General features: G+C 36.2%; 1 protein-coding gene across 1 annotated transcript in view; it reads right to left on the bottom strand.

Annotated features, from left to right (window-relative positions):
- Positions 1-15205: 15205 nt before the first annotated feature.
- The window catches only part of COL25A1 (collagen type XXV alpha 1 chain), a 551557-nt gene continuing 546207 nt past the window's right edge, over positions 15206-20555 (bottom strand). The window contains exon 38 of the mRNA XM_074228733.1: positions 15206-20069. Coding sequence (XP_074084834.1) covers positions 20034-20069 — 36 coding nt within the window. The 3' untranslated portion in view covers positions 15206-20033. The remainder of the gene's footprint in view (positions 20070-20555) is intronic.

Raw genomic sequence — 20555 nt, 5'->3', positions numbered from 1 at the left:
GCCTTGACCTGACTTTCCTGATGTTTTGTTCCATTCACCTTGAGACATCAACAGTGACACATTCAATTGTTCTACCTCTTTGCCTTCAACTGTACATTTCCCTAGATTTTCTTCTATTGTCATCTGCTGAGATGTTTCCTAATCACCTGCCACATCTAGGTTGAATCAATGTAGTTCCTAGGCCTGACCATGACCTGTCTAGCCAATCCTTCTACTGACTGAACATGAACTCTGACCCATCCTGACTTCTGAGTGGAGGATGAAAGATACTTCAGATAGTTACTTAAGGGCAATTGTTAAGCATGTGCTTATTGTAGATAGGAATCAGAATTCTATTTCCTGAAATAAACACAACTAATATTTATGCAAAGATTATTAGATAAATTCAAAAAAATTATCGTTGACAGCTTAGAATATTCCTGCTTATTATTTTTTAGGTTTTTTCAAGGAAGATGGGGTTAAGTGGCTTGCCCAAGGCCACACAGCTAGGTAATTATTAAGTGTCTGAGGCCGGATTTGAACCCAGGTATTCCTGACTCCAAGGCCAGTGCTTTATCTACTATGCCACCTAGCGACCCCTATTCCTGCTTATTTTGGGGGAGGTGGAGGTGTGTGGGGAAGTGATGTTCAGTTAGCTAGGAAAAAGAATTTATCGTTCACAAAATGAAGTAGCTAAGTGGTACAGAAGATAGAGACAGGGCCTGGAATAAGGAGTTTAAAGATAACCTCAGATTCTTCCTAGTTGTATAACCCTGGGCAAGTCATTTAATCCTGTTTGCCCTAGTTTCTTCATCTGTAAAATGAGTTGGAGAAGAAGATGGAAAATCATTCCATTATCTTTGTCATGAAAGCCCCATATCATGAAGAGTCAGACATAACTGAAACAACTGAACAACAGAACAATTCCAAATCACACTTTAATTTGCCTGAATTAGAGAAATCTTGTTTTGAATGGTGAAAATAGTTTGTAGCTTGTTTCCTCATCCATAGCTTAGTTTAAGTACAAATAGTATTGTCTCTGGAGTTCCAGGATCTGGATTAAAATTCTATCTGTAATGCTTCCTGCCTACTCCCTGTGTGACTTTAATGAAGGTATTTTACCTTCCTGGGTCTTAGTGTCCTTTCCTTTAAAATGATGGAGCTTAGGGGTGGGGTTGAAAAATATGATTTCTATAATCCCTCCAGCTTGAACATCCTGTGATTCTGGATCAGAAAGACTTTGTATCTCTAGTTGACCTTTTCTCAACATATATTTGAAGGGATCCATGATTTCATAAACATCCGTTCTCCTTCCAGTGCTGCAGATCTCATCCTATCCACATAGCTTCACAGTCCATATTATTCTTCCATAAATCATCCATAGAGAAGGCTCCTCAAAATGCCAAAGGTCTTATTCTACTACTTTTGACCTTCACAGGGATCAGAGAAATACTTGGGTTAACCATCTGTTACCCCTAATCCTTGGAATATGACTCCCTCATCTTGCTGATTATGTGCCTACTGAATTGTAGCTTTTATAACTTTTTTTGCTACTTATGTTTAAGATACATTTTCCATTTTTCCATTATCCTTTGAGTCACCTAAAATTTTAAATCTTCAGAGATTGTGATTTGTGCCTTGTAACTATATATCTCTAAAATAATAATGTTTTTTAAAAATTGATTTTTTCAGGAGCAGGTGGGTATCACTAAAAGTGATGGGCAGTTTCCCAAAATTCCATTTATCTACTTTCTTCCTTCTAATTTTAGCCAGTCTTAGTGCCTATATGTAAGTGTCTTTTCATGATATCTTCTCTCATTTCTTTCTCTCTCCTTATTCATCCATCCATCTATCCATCCATCTGTCTGTTTATCCTGTGTAATGCAAAAAAAAAACTGTTTATATAACTACATCTTATAATCTAGGAAAATATTTTCCATGCATTTTGCTTTCCAAATGTGAATGATTAGTCTAATGTCTTTTGAATGACTGATTAAATGCTTCATTCATAGAATCAGTTTGGGCATAGTTGGGCAATTATTAAAGTCAAACTCCTTTATTTTACCTATGAGGGAAGTAAGGTTCAGAGTACTTAAGTGATTGATCTTGTACACAGGAAATGAGTAAGATGACTACTTTCAGGTTTTTCAACCTAGATCCTCTGATGCCACATCTAGTTATTTGTACTATATGACACAGTGTTCCATTGAAGAAGTCTTGAAACAATCAGGGACCGTAGACAATCTGAGCATATCTTTTGTAGACAGGGGTAACAGAAGAATCTTGCTATCAGAGATAATCTTTCTATTTGGACTTGGTAGATAATTTCTTTCATGACACTGATGAGCACCATTAGTGGTTTTTGTTTGATGTGAATACTTTGTAGGTCACATCTGTCACAGAATACTATATGCTTTTAAAACATTCATGGGAGACACTTACTTTAGTGTCTTTGGGTTTGATATTGTTCTTCCAGGAGAGAACAGCTACATGCATTGAATAAATATTGCAGAGGGGAAAATTTACATTTGATATAAATCATAGAGTTCTCTAAAAGTGGAATGAGATGGTTTCAGAGATAGTGGAGTTCCCCCCTCCCCGACAGAGACTAAATGACCTGTTAGCAGTATTGTGGGAGGGATTCTTGGGTAGTATGGCTTGGCCTCTGAGATACTATGATTTTCAGCCTAATACTTTTTGGAATCAACAAATGATAGAAACTGAAGGATCTCCATGTAGTCTCTTCATCTCTGTCAGTTAGGAGGTACATCTGACCACTAGGTGTCACTGTCTGTCAAGGTTTGGAGGTTTAAGGTAGAAAAATGAAAGGGAGAATTGCTTGATATTCAGAATTTCCAGATTACACCTTTCTCATCCCATTTTGGGGAACTACTTTTTAGTCAGGACTCTTGTTCCATAGAGCATGTTTCAGGAGAAAATAATGGGGGGAAGAAGACAATGGGACTCATTTACCACATACCCATCTCCCTTACTGGATCACCATCGCTAGCCAGCTTGCATTATTTTTGGCTTGGGGAACAAAATGAAAATGCAGATCTAGTTTAAATTCTTCTTTGGAAGTTATCAAAAGTTATTAATAGTAAAGATATATGTAGTTCTCTATCATGATTTTAACATAGATTTACCCAGCCAAAATTAAACAAAAGAAAATCCTAGATATGTTAGATGAGGGATCAGATCCCTGTCTTCCTCTCTTTTTCAGTCTTTCCTCATTCAATTGCAGGCCTTGATCACAATGACCATTAATCACAGATCACAAAGCAATTATATCACAGAAAAACCAGGAATTAGTAACAGCATAAAGAAATCTTGGAGAAATTAAAGAAACCCATAAAGAAATCTTGTAGAAATATTGTCTGACTTCAGTTAGAAGAAGGAATAAGGGAATTAAATCTTCACTGTCCTTAAGCTTATCTCAGTTCCAGTCTCTTTCAACCATATCTTTCTCTTAGGGATTTGAAAAGGTGGAGGGATGAGCTGAGAGATGAGCTCAAGCTTCCTCATTACCTTACTCTGAGTCCCTATTCAAAGTGCCTACATGAACCTCTGTATTTCTCCCACCATTAATCTGCAGATTCTATTCATGTAGAACATTGTTGTTACTATGAGGAACCATATTTCTCCAAATGATATTCAGTTTCTCTCTCATTCTGAAGATTTCTTTTTAGAGTTGAGACAATTCATCTCCTTCAAGTCATAGATGTCTCTCTAGACTTTCAAAGAACTTATCTTTATGATAGAACTTTGTTAAAGGAATTTTTGGATACCACCTGCCTTGCACTTCTCTTCCCTTAGCCTCAGGACTCCTTAAATTGTCCCTCCTATGTCTGTCCCATATGACTACTTGTTTTTTAATTTGCTCTGCTTTGGTTTCCATTTTGTCCATCTTATTCATTGTTTCTCTACCCCCATATCACCTACTACCTTAGCTTGAGTCCTTCCTTACTGATTGTCTCTAATACATAACCACAAACTTTGTCAATCATATTGGGCTAGAATATTCCTCATCTATGAATAGGTTCTGATCCACCTCCTGGCTGTCAATCACTGAAGGATATAAAGGGAATTATCGTCCCAGCCCCACCTGTTGACCGAGTTCCACTCACGTCCTGTGTCTGGCTACTTCATCTCTGCTGAAGAGCCCCGCCTCAAACAGTATACACAGACCTCGATATCAACTAGCTTTGTCACCATAGGAACATTGTTCAACTTCTAATCCTCAGTGTCCTAAGTTTGCTAAATGGAAATGAAACTGCCCTACCTTTCTTTAGAAAATGAAATAAGATATATTGAAGCTCTTTACAAAGGTAGACTCAGAGAATGCTCATAACGAAAAACTTTTTTCAATTACTTTTTTCTTTTTTTTTTAAATTTATTTTTATTAAAGATATTATTTGAGTTTTACAATCCCCCCAATCTTGCTTCCCTCCCCTGCCACGGAAAGCACTCTATCAGTCTTTACTTTGTTTCCATGTTGTACCTTGATCCAAGTTGGGTGTGATGAGAGAGAAATCATGTCCTTAAAGAAGAGAAGAGAAGTCTAAGAGGTAACAAGATCAGACAATAAGATATCTGTTTTTTCCTAAATTAAAGGGAATAGTCCTTGCACTTTGTTCAAACTCCACAGCTCCTCATCTGGATACAGATGTCACTCTCCTTTGCAGACAGCCCAAAATTGTTCCCGATTGTTGCACTGATGGAATGAGCAAGTCCTCCAAGGTTGAACATCACTCCCATGTTGCTGTTAGGGTGTACAGTGTTTTTCTGGTTCTGCTCATCTCACTCAGCATCAGTTCATGCAAATCCCTACAGGATTCCCTGAAATCCTGTCCCTTCTGGTTTCTAAAAGAACAATAGTGTTCCATGACATACATATACCACAGTTTGCTAAGCCAATCCCCAATTGAAGGACATTTACTTGATTTCTAATTCTTTGCCACCACAAACAGGGCTTCTATAAATATTTTTGTACAAGTGATGTTTTTACCCTTTTCAATCATCTCTTCAGGGTAGAGACCCAGTAGTGGTATTGCTGGGTCAAAGGGTATGCACATTTTTGTTGCTCAATTGCTTTTTTCAATAAAACTTTTCAAAGCTTTTTCAATAAAGGTAACCAAAGAGAAGATCCTCTGTTCTACATCATACAAACAAAAAGGAGCCCCAGTTTTAATCTTTTGGTATTACTATTGTCAGTATAGCTAGATCCTATCCCTGCTAAACCTTCATAGTCTTCTTTAATTACTGTGGCAAAAGAAATTTAGCCACCTCCAACCAAATATGTTGAACATTTTTGATTTAACTAAGCTAGTCCTTGGATGAACAAATATAAGAACTATTGCCAGCTCTATACAGAAGACTACCATTCAGTTAAGACCTGCCTATGATTATATTCTACTGAGGGAGAGCTTTTGAGAACTCCATGCCCCAAGTCAACATCAGAGTCCGTTTAAGTAAGCTTAAAAATAACTCTAAACCCAAAAGGTACTTTCTAGCTTATTTCTTAATGTTTTTTAAAAATCTCTTTAAAAATCTTTATCCCTGTATATTGATGTTTGCTGCTTGTACCATCCTAACAAAGTATTGCCTGAGAAATTGTACAGTGAAGAAGACAAATGAATCTTTACATTAGCTTTATAAAGTGTCCTGCCATTAACTACATAATGGGGAATTTGAGTTGATTCTTTGACTTTTGGGTGACCCAATTGTCCATCTATGAATTCATTGTTAAACAAGATGTCCATTGTACAGCAAATAGCAGGGGAAACTAATGAATAAGAAACCAGAAAAATCAGGGGCCAGGGGAGACACAACTATTGAAAGAATAGTGATTATGACTGTGATAGTATGGCCAAGGAAAATAAAATGGCAAAGAAAATATGAAGACAATAGCATTTATCCTTTCTCTGCCTCAATTTCTTCATCTGTAAAATAGGGATAATAATACCCCACAGGTTGTTATAAGGATCCAGTGCAATAAAATATATGTAGTTCTTTGAAAGTCTTAAAGTGCTGTATAGATGCTAACTATGATTGCTGGTCAAGGAAGAAGTTTTTTGACCATAGCTATCCACAGACTATGTAAATAAAACAAGGAAAGGTGGAAACCTATCTCTCTAGATTTTACTAATGGATCCTTGAAGTATTAAAATAGGAAAATTAATGCAGAGAAGAGTCCTGCATGGTACAGTGGTAAGAGTTCTGGTGTGGAATAAGAGAGTTTGAAATTCAGCTCAGATGAGGACACTGAGGTAAACAGGATTAAGTGACTTGCTCAAGGTCACACAGCTAGTAAATGTCTGAGGCTGGATTTTAATTTAGGAAGATGAATCTTTCTGACTCTAGGTCTGTTACTGCTCCACCCATCTGCCCTCTCATATATTTGGACATGGATAAATATGTATATTATCAACACATGCACACATAAACATACAAACACACACACAAATATATGCCTGGTCATATAAGCCATTCACACACATGTTTACACATGTGGGAATATTTATACATGTGCATATGGAAAGACACATACAAACAGAAACAAGGAGATAGAGGCAAAGAAAGATGGAGGCACACAGAGATGGACAGAGAGAAGAACAGAGAGATGGAGAGAGATAGAAATAGAGGGACAGAGAGTTTTAATATATAAGTAAATAATAAATGAAGTTGACTGTTAGGGAAACAAAAGGAAAGATAGTCAAACCCTAAGTTCTGACTTGTGAAATTTTGTCATTGAAATAAATATTAATGGAACTGTAATTTACTATTGTTTTGAATTTTGCTTATAGAGATAGTTGTCTGAGAGAAAGAGAGGAACAAAGGGAAAGAAAGACACACAAAGGGAATGAATTACATTCTGGTTGTAGACAACTTATCTTTATTTCCTCAGTTTTCTGATCTGCAAAGAGAAAAATAAAACTGGTGCTCACTTCCCAGGATTGTTGTGAAGATCAAAACAATGCAGGTGACTGGAATATACTAAGTACCACATTATTTTATTTCTTTAACTAATGTAATTTTATTATACCTGATAACTCTAAAGTGGGGTCAAATTGCCAACTGTAATAAGATTGATAGTTTTTATATGAGATAATTTGGAAATGTCATCTGAAGTTTTGTTTCATGTTAAAATACTTAATATTCTTTTTTATTTGGTATTTTTTCCAGATACATGTAACAATTAGATTTCAACATTAATTTTTGTAAGATTTTGATTTACAATTTTTTCTCCCTCCTCCCCAAGACAGCAAGTAATCTTAAATAAATTACATAAATACATGATATTCTTTATGTTATTATTGTGTTTCCAGATTCTCTTACATTATGAAGTTTGAGGGATCATTGTAACAGAAATGTTGTTACATTTGTAGACAAAACAACTTTTTAGTCTGGATGCTGTTGCGTAGAAATTGAGCTTTTAAAATGATGTGATGAAAAATAGGTATTTGAAAGTTGTTAAATATTTAATGAGATGTATTTTTATAAAACATATAATAAAAATGTTTACTATAGTAGTAAGTTTTCATTTGAAAAATTTTGAGTATTATGAAAGTATAGGGTGATTTGATGCTGTAGCTTCAACATATTAACTAACTCTCAGATATTTGCTGTATTCTAAAGTCCCAGAGTATAGTTAGTTTTAAAGTATAAGTAAAGAATAAATGAAATGTTGACAGTTAGGGAAACATCCAGAAAGATATTCTAAGCCCTAAACTGTAGTTAGTGAAATTTTGCTATTAGAGGCAAAAATTCCTGGATCTATAGTTTACCGTTGTTTTGAATTTGATTATAGAGATGGTTGTCTGAATTGTCATAAAGGCAGTAGTAGAAACTGGTATGTGTTGCAGATAGAGAAATGCTACAAATGAATGCCCAAGCCTGGAAAAAGTTTGGAGGATGACCTAAGGTAGGATTCTCTTGACTCTTTTTCTATTGCTCTATTTCCTTTTTGAAAAGGTCCCATCTGAGTAATCCTGAACCTTGCTTTTGACACCCTGTGACTACATGTTTGGCTGTCAGATACGACTCAAGCCTGGAATCAAACAGAGTTAAGGGATCTTTCCCTTGTTCTGATATAAGACATTGTTGTAACTATGTCCCTTCTTTTCTTTATATAACAATTTTATGTAATCAGGGTGGGTGAATAGTGGAAGTTTTGTAAATGCAATATCAGATCTATTAAATAATAACAACACTGGAACATCTCTGAGTTACTATAATAGGATGTATGTGTAAATATCTCACAATATTAACCCAAATTTCTTATCAATCTATAATATAGGGTAGATATGCTCCTAGAGGGGAAATGATTAGGCAAATAATAAGACAAAGATGTAATATAAAAATTTTCTATTAAATGGACAAGTAAAATTTGAAAAAAAGCAACAAGTTAGGCTATTTTCTTTAAGAACTACATGCTTACATATGATTGACTTCCAAATTTATCTATAATGGAAATTTAGGTTTGATTAGGCTTTAGTAATAAGTTCTAAGAATTGGATTAAAGATTCTAAATGTAAAATTATTGTTGATAGCAGTAAAGAAAGTGAAATTATTTTCCCATTTTTAAAGTATCTGATCATTTTAAAAGGCAGAAGAGTTCAGTTTTGGTTGTACCCTCATAACTTTTTAAAAGATTGTTATATCAGGTACAGAATTTAGGTAAGGATAGAAAAAAGCAAATGGCACAGAAACTGAAATTCTCTAAAATTTTAAGAGAGAAGAACAAAATTTAAGTAATTGTACTAAATTGTATCACTAGATGAATTATCTAGGAACTTCCAGATTTGGAAACAGAGATGCAGAGTTCCCTTTAGAGCTATCCTGAGAATGAAGTCTATCCTCTAAGAGAAGGGACTCAAAATATGCTGATCAAAGGTACATTGAGAATGGGTAATTACGATACAAGGAGACTTGATACTAGTTAATATTGATGCTAATTATTGCAATTACTTTGATCTTTTGCTTCATGACTTTCCTATTTAAGATTTATTGGTTATCTTGATGGTATGTGAATCTCCCTTCTCAAAACATTGTGAACCCTCTAAGTAGTTTGATCAATAATCTGACATTAATCTAAACTGACTTCGTATAATGCATTTATGAAAAACCTTATAGATTTAACTTATAAATAAATGACAGTCCTTTATGTTCTCTACAACTCACCTGAACTGAACCCACACACAGTGATCTATCTGCTGCCTTAAGGCCTTTGTAGTGTTTGTCCCCCATGTCTGAAATGCTCTGTCTCCTCACCTCTGACTCTGGGAACCCCCAGATACTTCAAGACCTAGTATTAATGTTACCTCTTTCCCATTAGCTCCTTGAGATCAGGAACTTTTAAAATGTACCCCCTACACAGCACAGCATCTGACACATAGTAGGGGCTCAATATATGCTGATTCTTTCAAGAGACTTTTCCAGATTATTAGTTGTGTCTCCTCACCCTCAAAAAATCTTTAAATTTATTTTGTATATATATACTATAGTATTTACCAACTCTGAAAATGTTGCCTCCTCTCAGTATGATAAAATCCCCTTGAAGTTGTGTTGATTCAGTTATGTAGCTATATTCCTACTGCTTTGAGAGAGACAGAGAGAGAGAGAGAGACAGAGAGAGAGAAAGAGACAGAGAGAGAAAGAAAGAGACAGAGAGATGGAGACAGACAGACAGACAAGTCACACAGAATTCTGAATACAAATCCATCTCAAGCTTACTAGCTTTGTGATCACAAGTAACTCACTCAGTTATCTCATCTGTGAAATGGGAGTAATAATTATCTTCCAAAATTGTTGAGAGGTTCAGATGAGATAATAATTATAAAGTGTTTAGCATAATAAATACTATATAAATGTTAGCTACTGTTACTATGAGTATATGTTTGAATTTGGCTTGGGAGATACAGATACAGCCAATAAAGATGTGCCCTAGGAGGTGAAAGTGGGAACAAATTAGAGTAGAATCTGGGAAAACCTTAGCAGTTTGCTATGGAGATTCTTTTTTTTTTGGGGGGGGGGTTTGCAAGGCAATGGGGTTAAGTGGCTTGCCCAAGGCCATACAACTAGGCAATTATTAAGTGTCTGAGACTGGATTTGAACTCAGGTACTCCTGACTCCAGGGCCGGTGTTCTATCCACTGCGCCACTTAACTGCCCCAATGGAGATTCTTAACTTGCAAGAGCATCATAGAATATATATGGTCTTGGGGTTTGTCACCTGGTTGCAAATCTTCTCTCCCTTACCCCTGATCTCTTCCCTGATTCCACCTCTGCACACTGACCTTGGAGATATCAGACCTGAGTTCAAATCCTGGCTCTGCTACTTATTACCTATGTGATCTCAGAAAAGACCCTTTACCTTTCTGTTCTTCAGTTTCTTCATTGATAAAATGAGGAGGCTACAGTAAAAGGTCTCGAAGATGTTTTACAGATCTAAATCTGCCTTGAAGTCTAGAAGTGCATGTTGTATGGAGTGAGCAACAATAAAGGACTCTAAGGTCAAGGATGCTCAGGATGGTGTTTTTGACTCATAGGCAGCTGAGCTACTGGAGTTTCTCTGCATAAGTAGAGGGCTGGGTAAACACTGGGTTGCCAAACAAGGACTCACAATCTCTGTATTGTGGAATCTCCTGTGCTTACACCCAGCAAAGCATAGTAGAGATTAGAGTTGATAGAGTTTTCTCCTAGCATGTACATCTGACACTCAGATTTGTCAACCCTAAATCTAGGGGAAGTACTAGATTACAAGGAAAAAAACCACAGGCATATTCATTTGATGTTCAATTTTTCTCCTTCCATATCCCCTCATTAGATGTTTCCTCAGCAGATATGAGACTTTTAATCATAACCAAAAATAAGAAAAGGATAAAAGAAAAAAGAAAGAGTAAGGAAAAGGTCTTAAGATACCATGAAGTCTGTCATAAATAAGATAATGAACTTTTGGAGTTAGGGGTTTTATAGGCTCTCTTTTCCATTTATTTCCCCAAACATGGATTCCTTCTGCAACATCTCTGACCAATGGGTCATCCCATTTTTGTTTACTTTCTTTTAGTCACAGGAAACTTATGTCAAGGAAGACAATTCAGTTTCTGGATTGAAATTCACAAGGAAAATAAACCCATTCCCCTGAACTCTCTAGCCTCTCCTGCTCTCATCTCCTATCTCAAATCTTTCAATATCATATTGCAATTCTCTCTTTACCCAACTCTCAGGGAAGGGGTAGTCCTTTTTCTCTTCAAAGCTAACCACTCTACTTCTTTTCATGTTTCCTCTGGTTGTTTGCTTCCACCATCATCATCCTTTCCCTTCTTATTTTTAATCTCTCCCTGTGTGATTCTCTAGTCTACGAGGGATACCCAAACAAGGCAAGAACAGTTAAGAGCAGAGAAGTCTAATCCTTAATCCCTTAAGCCCCCAGCACTCTATCCCTCACCATGTTTTTTGGGGGGTGGCTTTATCAGTATATACATTGACTCCCAACAAAGCTCAAATCTACAGAAGATTGCTTAGGCTGGATGCTACTGCATCCCTATTGTGAGTCAGTTAGGTGACTTGCCCAAGGTCACACAGTTAGTGTCAAATATCTAAGGATGGATTTGAACTCCTGTCCTTCTAACTCCAAGATCAGTACTCTATTCACTGTTCCACCTAGTTGCCTCTATAAGTACATTACAATCTGGCGCTTTGTAGGTTGATTACATATATTACATACTCTCTAATGCAAGTTTCAATCAAAATGACCTACTTAACATTTTTTTAAAAAAAAATACAAAAACCATCCATTTTCTGTCACCATGCCTTTGACTAGAATTCACTTCCTTCTTACCCTCACCTCTTATCTAGTTCCTTTCAAAGCCGAACTCAAGTGCCATCTCTCACATGAGGCTTTTCTTGTCCCCTCCAGTTACTGGTACTTCCATGAGATTACTTTGCATTTGTTTTGTATAAATTTCTATTTTTATACATATATGTGTGTCCCCCCCCCCCCAATTTCTGCAAGGGAAAAGATGGTTTTCTTTTTAATCTCTGAATCCTTAGCATCTATCACAGTGCCTTCATAAGGTTAGTGTGTTGGTGAACTTATTGACTTATCAAAAGTGATCCTATTATGTCTAATTAACCCCAGTCAAGTTCAATGTTTGTAGTTAAATGTGGGGATTTAGAGCTGAAATTCATCAACCATCATTTTTTTTTTTTAGGTTTTTGCAAGGCAAATGGGGTTAAGTGGCCCGCCCAAGGCCACACAGCTAGGTAATTATTAAGTGTCTGAGACCAGATTTGAACCCAGGTACTCCTGACTCCAGGGCCAGTGCTTTATCCACTGCGCCACCTAGCTGCCCCATCAACCATCATTTTAAATTACCTAGTACAGTCAGGGTCTTCCCAGGATTCTAGGATTATACATTTACTAAATTTGTCTGTATCCCAAGGTTGACTTGTATCAACTTGAGAACCAGCAGATCAAGTCCCAATCTTAGTCTAATGGGTATGAGCAGAGCCAAAGCTGTCTGAGGTATGCAGTTATGAGATAGGCAGACTGAGTGCATGCTATTCTCAATGGAAATACCTTTTGTTGAGTCTTCCCAGTCCCTTGAATATATAACTAAAGATTAAAAGAATGAACAAAACACAGCTCAAGAACTGTGGCTTTGATGAAAGAAAGTTTGGCAATGAATCCTGTATGAATGGTTTTGGAACTTGTAATATTGAATGGACTTGAAGTCATAGCTCCCACCTTTTGCTTAAAGAATGTCTCATCTCCCTTATGATTAATCAGTCAGTGGTATAACAATGTGAATTTCATTAAGAGTCTCTGATATCAGCATCACATTGCATTTTCCAATATCCAGTTGTTTATATAACCACTGTATAAGAGTTCTCAAATCCAGCCTCTACTACTTACTATTTGTTTGACTTCTCTTGGTTTTCTCATCTGTAAAATGGAAGTAGCATTATTTATACTACTCATCTCACAAGGATTGATGTGAGGAGATATACATATAATTTACTTTGTCTTTATTTTAAATAAATGTTCTCCCTATGGTAGAAAATGTAAACCCTAACTCCCAGGCAAGTTAGGATAGTTTTTCCTTTAAAATTATTTGGAGTATTCTTGAGATTTGGTTAGCTTAGAGGAAGATAAGTTCAGATTGTTGATATCGCTCAATTTTTGTTGTTGTTTAGTTATTTCAGTCATGTTAACTCTTCAAAATCTTTTTTGGGACTTTTTTTTGGCAAAGATACTGAAGTGGTTTGCCATTTCCTCCTCTAGTTCATTTTATAGGTATTGAACTGAGGCAAACAGGCTTTAGTGACTTACCCAGGATCACATAGCTATTAAGTATTGGTGACCTAGCACATAAAGATGTGATTCCAAGCCCAGGGCTCTATCCACTGCACTACCTGGTTAGTTGCCCTTTCTCCTTATTGCCCAAGTACCAAAACAGCCACAAGGATTTCCAAGGTCTTTCATTGATGCTTGGCTGGTGGATCATGATGAGCAATTCAATCAATTCAAGGTTTCTTCAATGTTATATCTCTTGCTATGGCTAAGTAAATCTCTTTTTTGTTAAACTATTGAATGCCTTAGAAGTAATTCACTTTGTTCCAGTAGCAAACCTAAACTACCAGGGTCCGAGTCAGGTCCAGCTTAGAATATTACCTTAATATAATATGAGCTCCTTGAGGATAGATATCTCAAATACAGCATGGACAAAAGAGAGCTCTATTACCTTTTCCCCCAAATTCTAAGCTTCTACTGAACTTACCTTTTACTGTGGATGGTATCACCACTTTTTTTTTGTTACCAAGGCTCACAAGCTCAAGTCTTTTTTCCTCACCCACATATTCAATCACATGATAGATCTTGTCATTTCCTTCTCAAGAATATCTCTTACATCCATCCTCTTCTCATCACTCAAATGGTCACCACCCTAGTTCAGGTCCTCATCACTATTACTTGTTACTATTATAATGCACTCCATTTGTTCTCTCAGCATAGAGTAAGTTTTCCAAGTCTATCCATATCAGCCTCTTAAACTAATAAATTCCAGTAGTTTCCTGTTACCTACAGGATAAAATATAAAGTTCTTTGCTTAATATCTTAAGTTTTTTGCAACTGAATCTCTTTCCACCCTCTCCAATTTTCTTGCCTCCCATGTACTCTAAAGACTGAAATATTCTGGCTCACTTACCATTTTTACATATGATACTTTATCTACCATCATGTTTTTGAATTGGCTGTTCCCATGCCTAAAATATTTTCCCTCCAAATATTTAACCATTGCTGATTTTCCCTAACATTCATTTCAAACACCACCTCCTTTTAGGGATGCCCTTCTTGGTCCTCCCTGGAACAAGTACCATTTCATCTAAGGCTCCCTTTCATCTACTCTGAAATTATTTTATGTGTGCTAATTTATTAATGTTACCTCTTGTATTATAATATAGGATCCTTGAGAGTAAAAACTCATTTTTTTTTATCTCCAAGTACTTTGCACATAGCAAATACTTTTTTGATTGATTGACTTGTAAACCTCATAATAGCTTAGAAATGTAAACTATTTGAGTAACTTTCATTGCATTAATAACATTATGATATTGTGAGGACACAAAGAGAAAATAAAATAACCAGGGATTAATTTTTAGTATTAAATTTAGTTTGTGTGCTTATGAATATGTTACAACACTTGAGTCTACTTCCTATCCCAGACTATAAAAGTTCTACCCTCAACCCCATTCTGTTTTGTGTTTTTTTTAGTGACTTGCCCAAGGTCACACAGATAGGTAATTATTAAGTGTCTAAGGTCAGATTTGAATTCAAGTCCTCCTGACTCCAGGGCTGCACCACCACCTAGCTACCCCAACCACCCCCATTCTTCACTGAATACCTTGTTGTTGCTGTTTGTCCTTTGTTTTCAGAGAGGGTCATATGTCATCAGGGGCCATGTCATCATGATGCTATGACATGCAAGTGAATTGGATTTAGAGACGTCCAGATGTTGGGATCTATGGGTATCTTTTTCAGGAGGGGAATGGCTTACTTAGTATTATTATGAAAATAATTTCAATCTTGTGGATTGAAAGTCTCTGGGAACCTGTAGGGTTTCCAGTCCACATTTTGTGAATTCCTGCTTTAATTGAAAGAGTGGATTACCCTTCATTACAGATTTTGTTTTCATCTAAGAAATCAGGCCAAGATTTGACAATTTTTGGATTAATATTTTAATAATTACACACTTTTTACATTATGAAAATAAGTCATAAATAGTGTAAAAATAATTCTGAAGATCAACTTCTCACAAACTAGGGAGCCCCTAGACAAGTTAAAAAACTCAAATAAAACAAATGGAAAATGGAAAACCAAAGCAGTATTTTCAAACCAAAAATCAAACTCATGCTCCTTTTTCTTCCTGATTCAGCAAAGTCAGACATTAAGGTTACAATGAAGATAAAATAAGTCATCAAAATGCAACTTTATATTATTTACATAACTGGGAAATCCAGATTTGTGCCATATTTACAGTGATAAGACACAACATATTCTTAGTATAATCAATGATATGAGACTGGCCCAAAGAAGGTTTTCAGCCATAAGCTTGCCAAAATATTTTTGCATTTTTCTGCTGTCATGTATTAATTAGACACTTGTTTTTTTGTAATACAAAAATAACTGCACACATTGATGAACTTAAAAAAGTAAAAAATACAAATAAAAATATATTTTACAAAGGAAAAAGATGGTCAGATACATCTTTTACAAATGTTAATAAGTTGCACAGTATTTTATTTTCCCAAACATGTACAATAATAAAAAGTATATCCATAAAAGTGTTAAAATATGTAAAACAACCTCCATGAATCTAATTCAATAATATTTCTGAGATGTGTGCAAGTACCAAATTCATTATGAGAAATTCTGATAATTTTTGGTTAAACATCAATAAATGATGAAATAAAACTTCTATGTTCAGTAAGGTACCCCTGTTTACCAAGTAAGGATAATTTTATTAATCAACAATCTGATTAACTTTAAAAAAACTACATTAAAAGGGGCTTTATTTTTCATACTATTTGTTCTATAGTGAATTAGCACAAACTCCACCAGAAATTAAAATTGGGGATGATTCCATAACTGTGGATATCAGTGGATCCAGATGATCAAGCCAATGCTTGGGAAATGGTAGGAAGGGCTTAGTAACCTATTTTCCTAATAAGTTAGCAGGATTTGTAGTAAAAGCTTGTACAGAATAAAACCCTAAATGTACAATTTTAATTGCAGCACACATCACATCATTAATTCAGTTCATACTTAATTCTAAGCATGGGTTCCTATAAAGAACCAAGTTTCTAGAGGTACCAAAGTTAATAGTTTTAAAAAAATGAAAAATGAAGTAAGATTCTAAAGAGATCAAAAGACTCTCTCCTAGATTATCTTGAAGACTTACTGATAAAAAACCAAAGAAACAATTTGATCACCAACCACTAGAGCTAATGGAGCTTCAAAAACTGGTATCTCTTTGCCCACCATGATGTTTTCATTTATTGGAAGATATCCAAGTAGAAGAACAAAAACATAACCCATTTCTGAATAGGGCCACACTTTTGATAACTACAAAAAAGAGAATTTTAATCTTCCATGCTACATCAGCAAGATATGAGTTAGAAGGGGATCAGACATTTCAAAATGCTATATGTAATATTTTCATAGTTGCAGGCATGCTGATTTGACTATTTTCCAAACTTGCCTTTATACATACACTTTTGCTATTATCAAAGAACATGTATAAAAAGCCAGATATATAGGTACTCCCTGTCTTATGAGAACATTATATACTGATGAGAAATTCATCCAAAAGAATGCAAAAAAAGAAAGGAAGTTTGTGTATAGTGCCAGCAGCCTCTGTCATAGATTTATTTTTCCATAAACATTAGCCAAAGAAAAAGGGGGGGGGAGGAGAAAATATTTTCTCAAGTTAGATTGAGACTAAGATAAATGAAAAACAAAGAGAATGCATTCATATTTGTGTTCTGTGTTCAACTGTAGGTAGTACATGTCAATTTGGCCCCTTTAGACAATTATTGTTTTTGATTGGGGTGAGTTTGAAAGCTGATAAATGACTTTTAAAAATAAGAAATAAGATAAACTCTGAGACACTTAAATGAGAGGATACATATTCTACCTAAACATTTGTGGCAGCTGGGATGGCTGGTCATTGAATCCCCATCACTGAAAGTCTTCCAGTTTAAAAGGAGTTCCCTCCTCTCCCACCCTCAAGTTAGTTGAAGAAGGCTGCCAAACAGACAAAACAAGGCCCTTGGTGGAGCTTAATTCCTCTCTCTCTCTCTCTGCCTTTCCAAGAAAAATAACATATTATCACTCAAACAAATTCAAAATAGTTTTAAAGATAAAACAACCAGTTCTGTGTTTTCAAAGGATCCTCTCTTTTTAAATGCTTGATTTTCATATTTAGAACTTCATATATATATATTCTACCCCTCTACCCAGTATCACTATCATGTACAAAAAAGATCTACAATGAAAATAGGCATCTTTCCAAAATTAGTATCCAAAGACATGACTAATCTATTAGATCACACTGCACATCATTCAAAGAGACCCTCATGTTAATAGAACTTCTCCGGTCAATGAAATGGATAACTACATCTTTTGTTGTAAGACAGAGAAGCTTTCTACATTTAAGATTGGAAGAAAAGTTTTGGATGAGAATTTGAGGTGTTCCCTGGGTGCCTATAATACTAGATGTTTTCTCTGGGCTGAGAAGTACCTTTGGTCATATTCCCAAGTACACAGAAATCAGGTTCACAGTTTTCTTTGTTCATTGAATCAAAACCAGCATTGTCAAATCAGTCAAAAAACTGTATATACAGATATGCTGGAACAACCCCTTAAAAATTAAAAACTGAAAAACAAAACAAAACAAAACAAAACAAACAACTGTAATGAAGGCCACTCCAAAAGAGAAAAAGATCAAGAAAAGTTTCTTTGTGTATCTATACAAACTCTAAAGAGAACTCTAAATTCATCTCCATTCATTTCTCAAAAGGAAAAGAAAGAAAGAAAAAATAACAAGGATGAAATCTACCTGCCAAATTCTTATTCTTCCAGCTATTTTCTTAACAACTCCAGAGCTCTAGCCTCTTTAGGACTCTGCTCAACACGAACTTAAGACAAATTACTTCAGACAAAGAAGGACCTCTTTGCCCCATTCACCCAAGTCCCCTCCATCCTAACCTAAGTCATAGCACAGAAGAGTAGAGGTGCTCCCTAAAGACTCTCAAGAATGTTGGACAGGTCTCTGGGGTGGAATGTTACTGAAAATGTTACCACACAGATGAATCAATCCAGTGGTTTGATTACTCTGCCTTGCTCACTCTGGAAAGAAGTCATTGAAGAATAAAAGGGATGGGGGGAAAAAGAAAAAAAAGAAGAGGACATTGGGTATGATTGATCATTCTGCTACATATTACAAAAGAGAGATCATGGATCCCCTCTGAAATGCTGGCAACTGAATAAAAAGTGAGATGGAGATCATCTGTTTTTCCTTTTGGTTATTGAAAAGGCGTGCATGGAACGGGAACTTCCCTTTGAAAGGACTCACACTCAGGAGGGGATTGGAATTACAGCATAGCTCAGAACTATAGACCTTCCTCCACTGAGACTTGTTTTTGAGGTAACCTTTCCATTTTGAATAGCCAGGAAAGCATTTCCCTTTCAAAGCGTCCAAGAAATCGACAGCCTGAGATGGTTAGGGGTTTTGGGACAAATAGGTGGAAACAGATGCTCCACTTATGAGAGAGCGGCTCTGTCTCTGACATCTTTCTGATAGCTCAGATTTGGTCTGTGGATAAGACAAACATTCAGTCAGGTACGTAACCGTAATTATAGAAGAATCTGAATATAGACAAAACTTAGAACTAAACAGAACCATGAGGAATAGAAAGCAATTCTGCACAGTTAGAGGTGCCTGGAGCCGTTTCAGGCAGGGAGCGACCTTACATAATATATATTTACCATATGAAAGAAAGCCAACGTGAAAGCACTGAAATTATGAAAATGCTGAAAAGTTAACAAAATCAGGAGTCTGAGCCTCTCTTCTTCTTTGGCTCTTTCCAGTCATCCTCAATAGGACAGTCACTACGGGCCAACTGTGTCACAGTGCTGGAGAGGAGAGAAATGTCTTCTTTTGAGTATGAGAATACTCAAAAGTTTTTTTAAAAAAGTAATGTTTTTAGAAATAAGATCATGTGATTTGAAGAACTTCCAGCATTTAAAAATTGGTCACAACAAATGTAAAAGAAAATGGAAACAAATAAACAAATACTTGGGAGGGGAGCAAGGTACAAGGAAAAGGAGGTGGCCAAAAGAAAAAAAAATCCAAAAAAACCTCAAAGAAATGAAAATATTGTCAGTTTCCAAAACCCTGAAGAAAAGGATCAACATGGATTGTTTCTCAAAAAATACACTGTCCAATCATGTTGCGGAATGGACTATCCAGATGAACTTGACTACTTTACTCATAGGAGAATATGTGATTTTTGACTTCTCCTCATCAAGGCCTGTCATTTCTTTAGCAACCCTATTATGCAACATGGTGACCATCAGTTGTCTCATTCCTCAAAGAGAAGGTCTGTTGTTTCAAATATCTCCTACCACAGAAGAACCTCTGGACATCTCCAGCATCTTTCCAAACCACCCATGTTTTCAATTGTGAAATTTGTTTTTTAAAGATATTTTAAATTAAAAACATTTTTGTTCTCCTCTGGGTGTCTGCTTTTGTAACCTCTTTCCAACTCGGTCACCCAAGAGACAGGGCACGATGTTGAACTTGTCCGCCTTGCACATCTTCACTGCTAGGAGCGGTACAGAGAAAACCGTTGGTGGACAACAGGCCTGGCACCTTGTGTATCAGCCAAGGTAGACCATGGAACTCCACAAAACTGGAAGCTGTTGCTCTGCAGTCAGGACTGCAGCTCCCTCAAAATACAAGACCTTTTGTGTGTTCTTGCTCCACAGACTTATCTCTTTTTGGCAATAAGCCACGGTGTGACCCCCTTGGGAACGACAAAAGGAACAAAGTTCAGGACTGGGATCAAAGGTGTCAGCAAGCAGAGGGTTAGCATCGGACAAGCAGGGTGGGCACACACTTCATGCTCTTTTAGTTTATCTCAACAGGTAAGGGAGGCGTAGGGTCAATGGTGGTGGCCGAGGTGGATGTGGATGAGAAGACATTCAGCTCTACATACAATCAGTCAGTATCATACATTTCATAGTTTTTAGTCCATATTTGGTCACAATTTCATGTAAACTACTAGTTCATGGAACTTATTTCCATGGGAGTCCAATGGAAGGGAGAATCATGGCAGGCATGATTGCTCTCTATCTCTGCTATTTCCACATGGCTACATACCAAAGAACTCCCAATCTCTGTGTTTTCACGTTTCTCTTCACATGGTTTCCTATACTGCCTAACTTCAGATGGAAGTGAAGAAAAGATGTACACATGGACCCAATTCAAACAGGTAGAAGCAGCTACATGT

This window comes from Macrotis lagotis, chromosome 3 (assembly GCF_037893015.1).
Source record: "Macrotis lagotis isolate mMagLag1 chromosome 3, bilby.v1.9.chrom.fasta, whole genome shotgun sequence".
NCBI lineage: Eukaryota > Metazoa > Chordata > Mammalia > Peramelemorphia > Peramelidae > Macrotis > Macrotis lagotis.
This window is presented reverse-complemented; position numbering and strand designations above follow the sequence as displayed.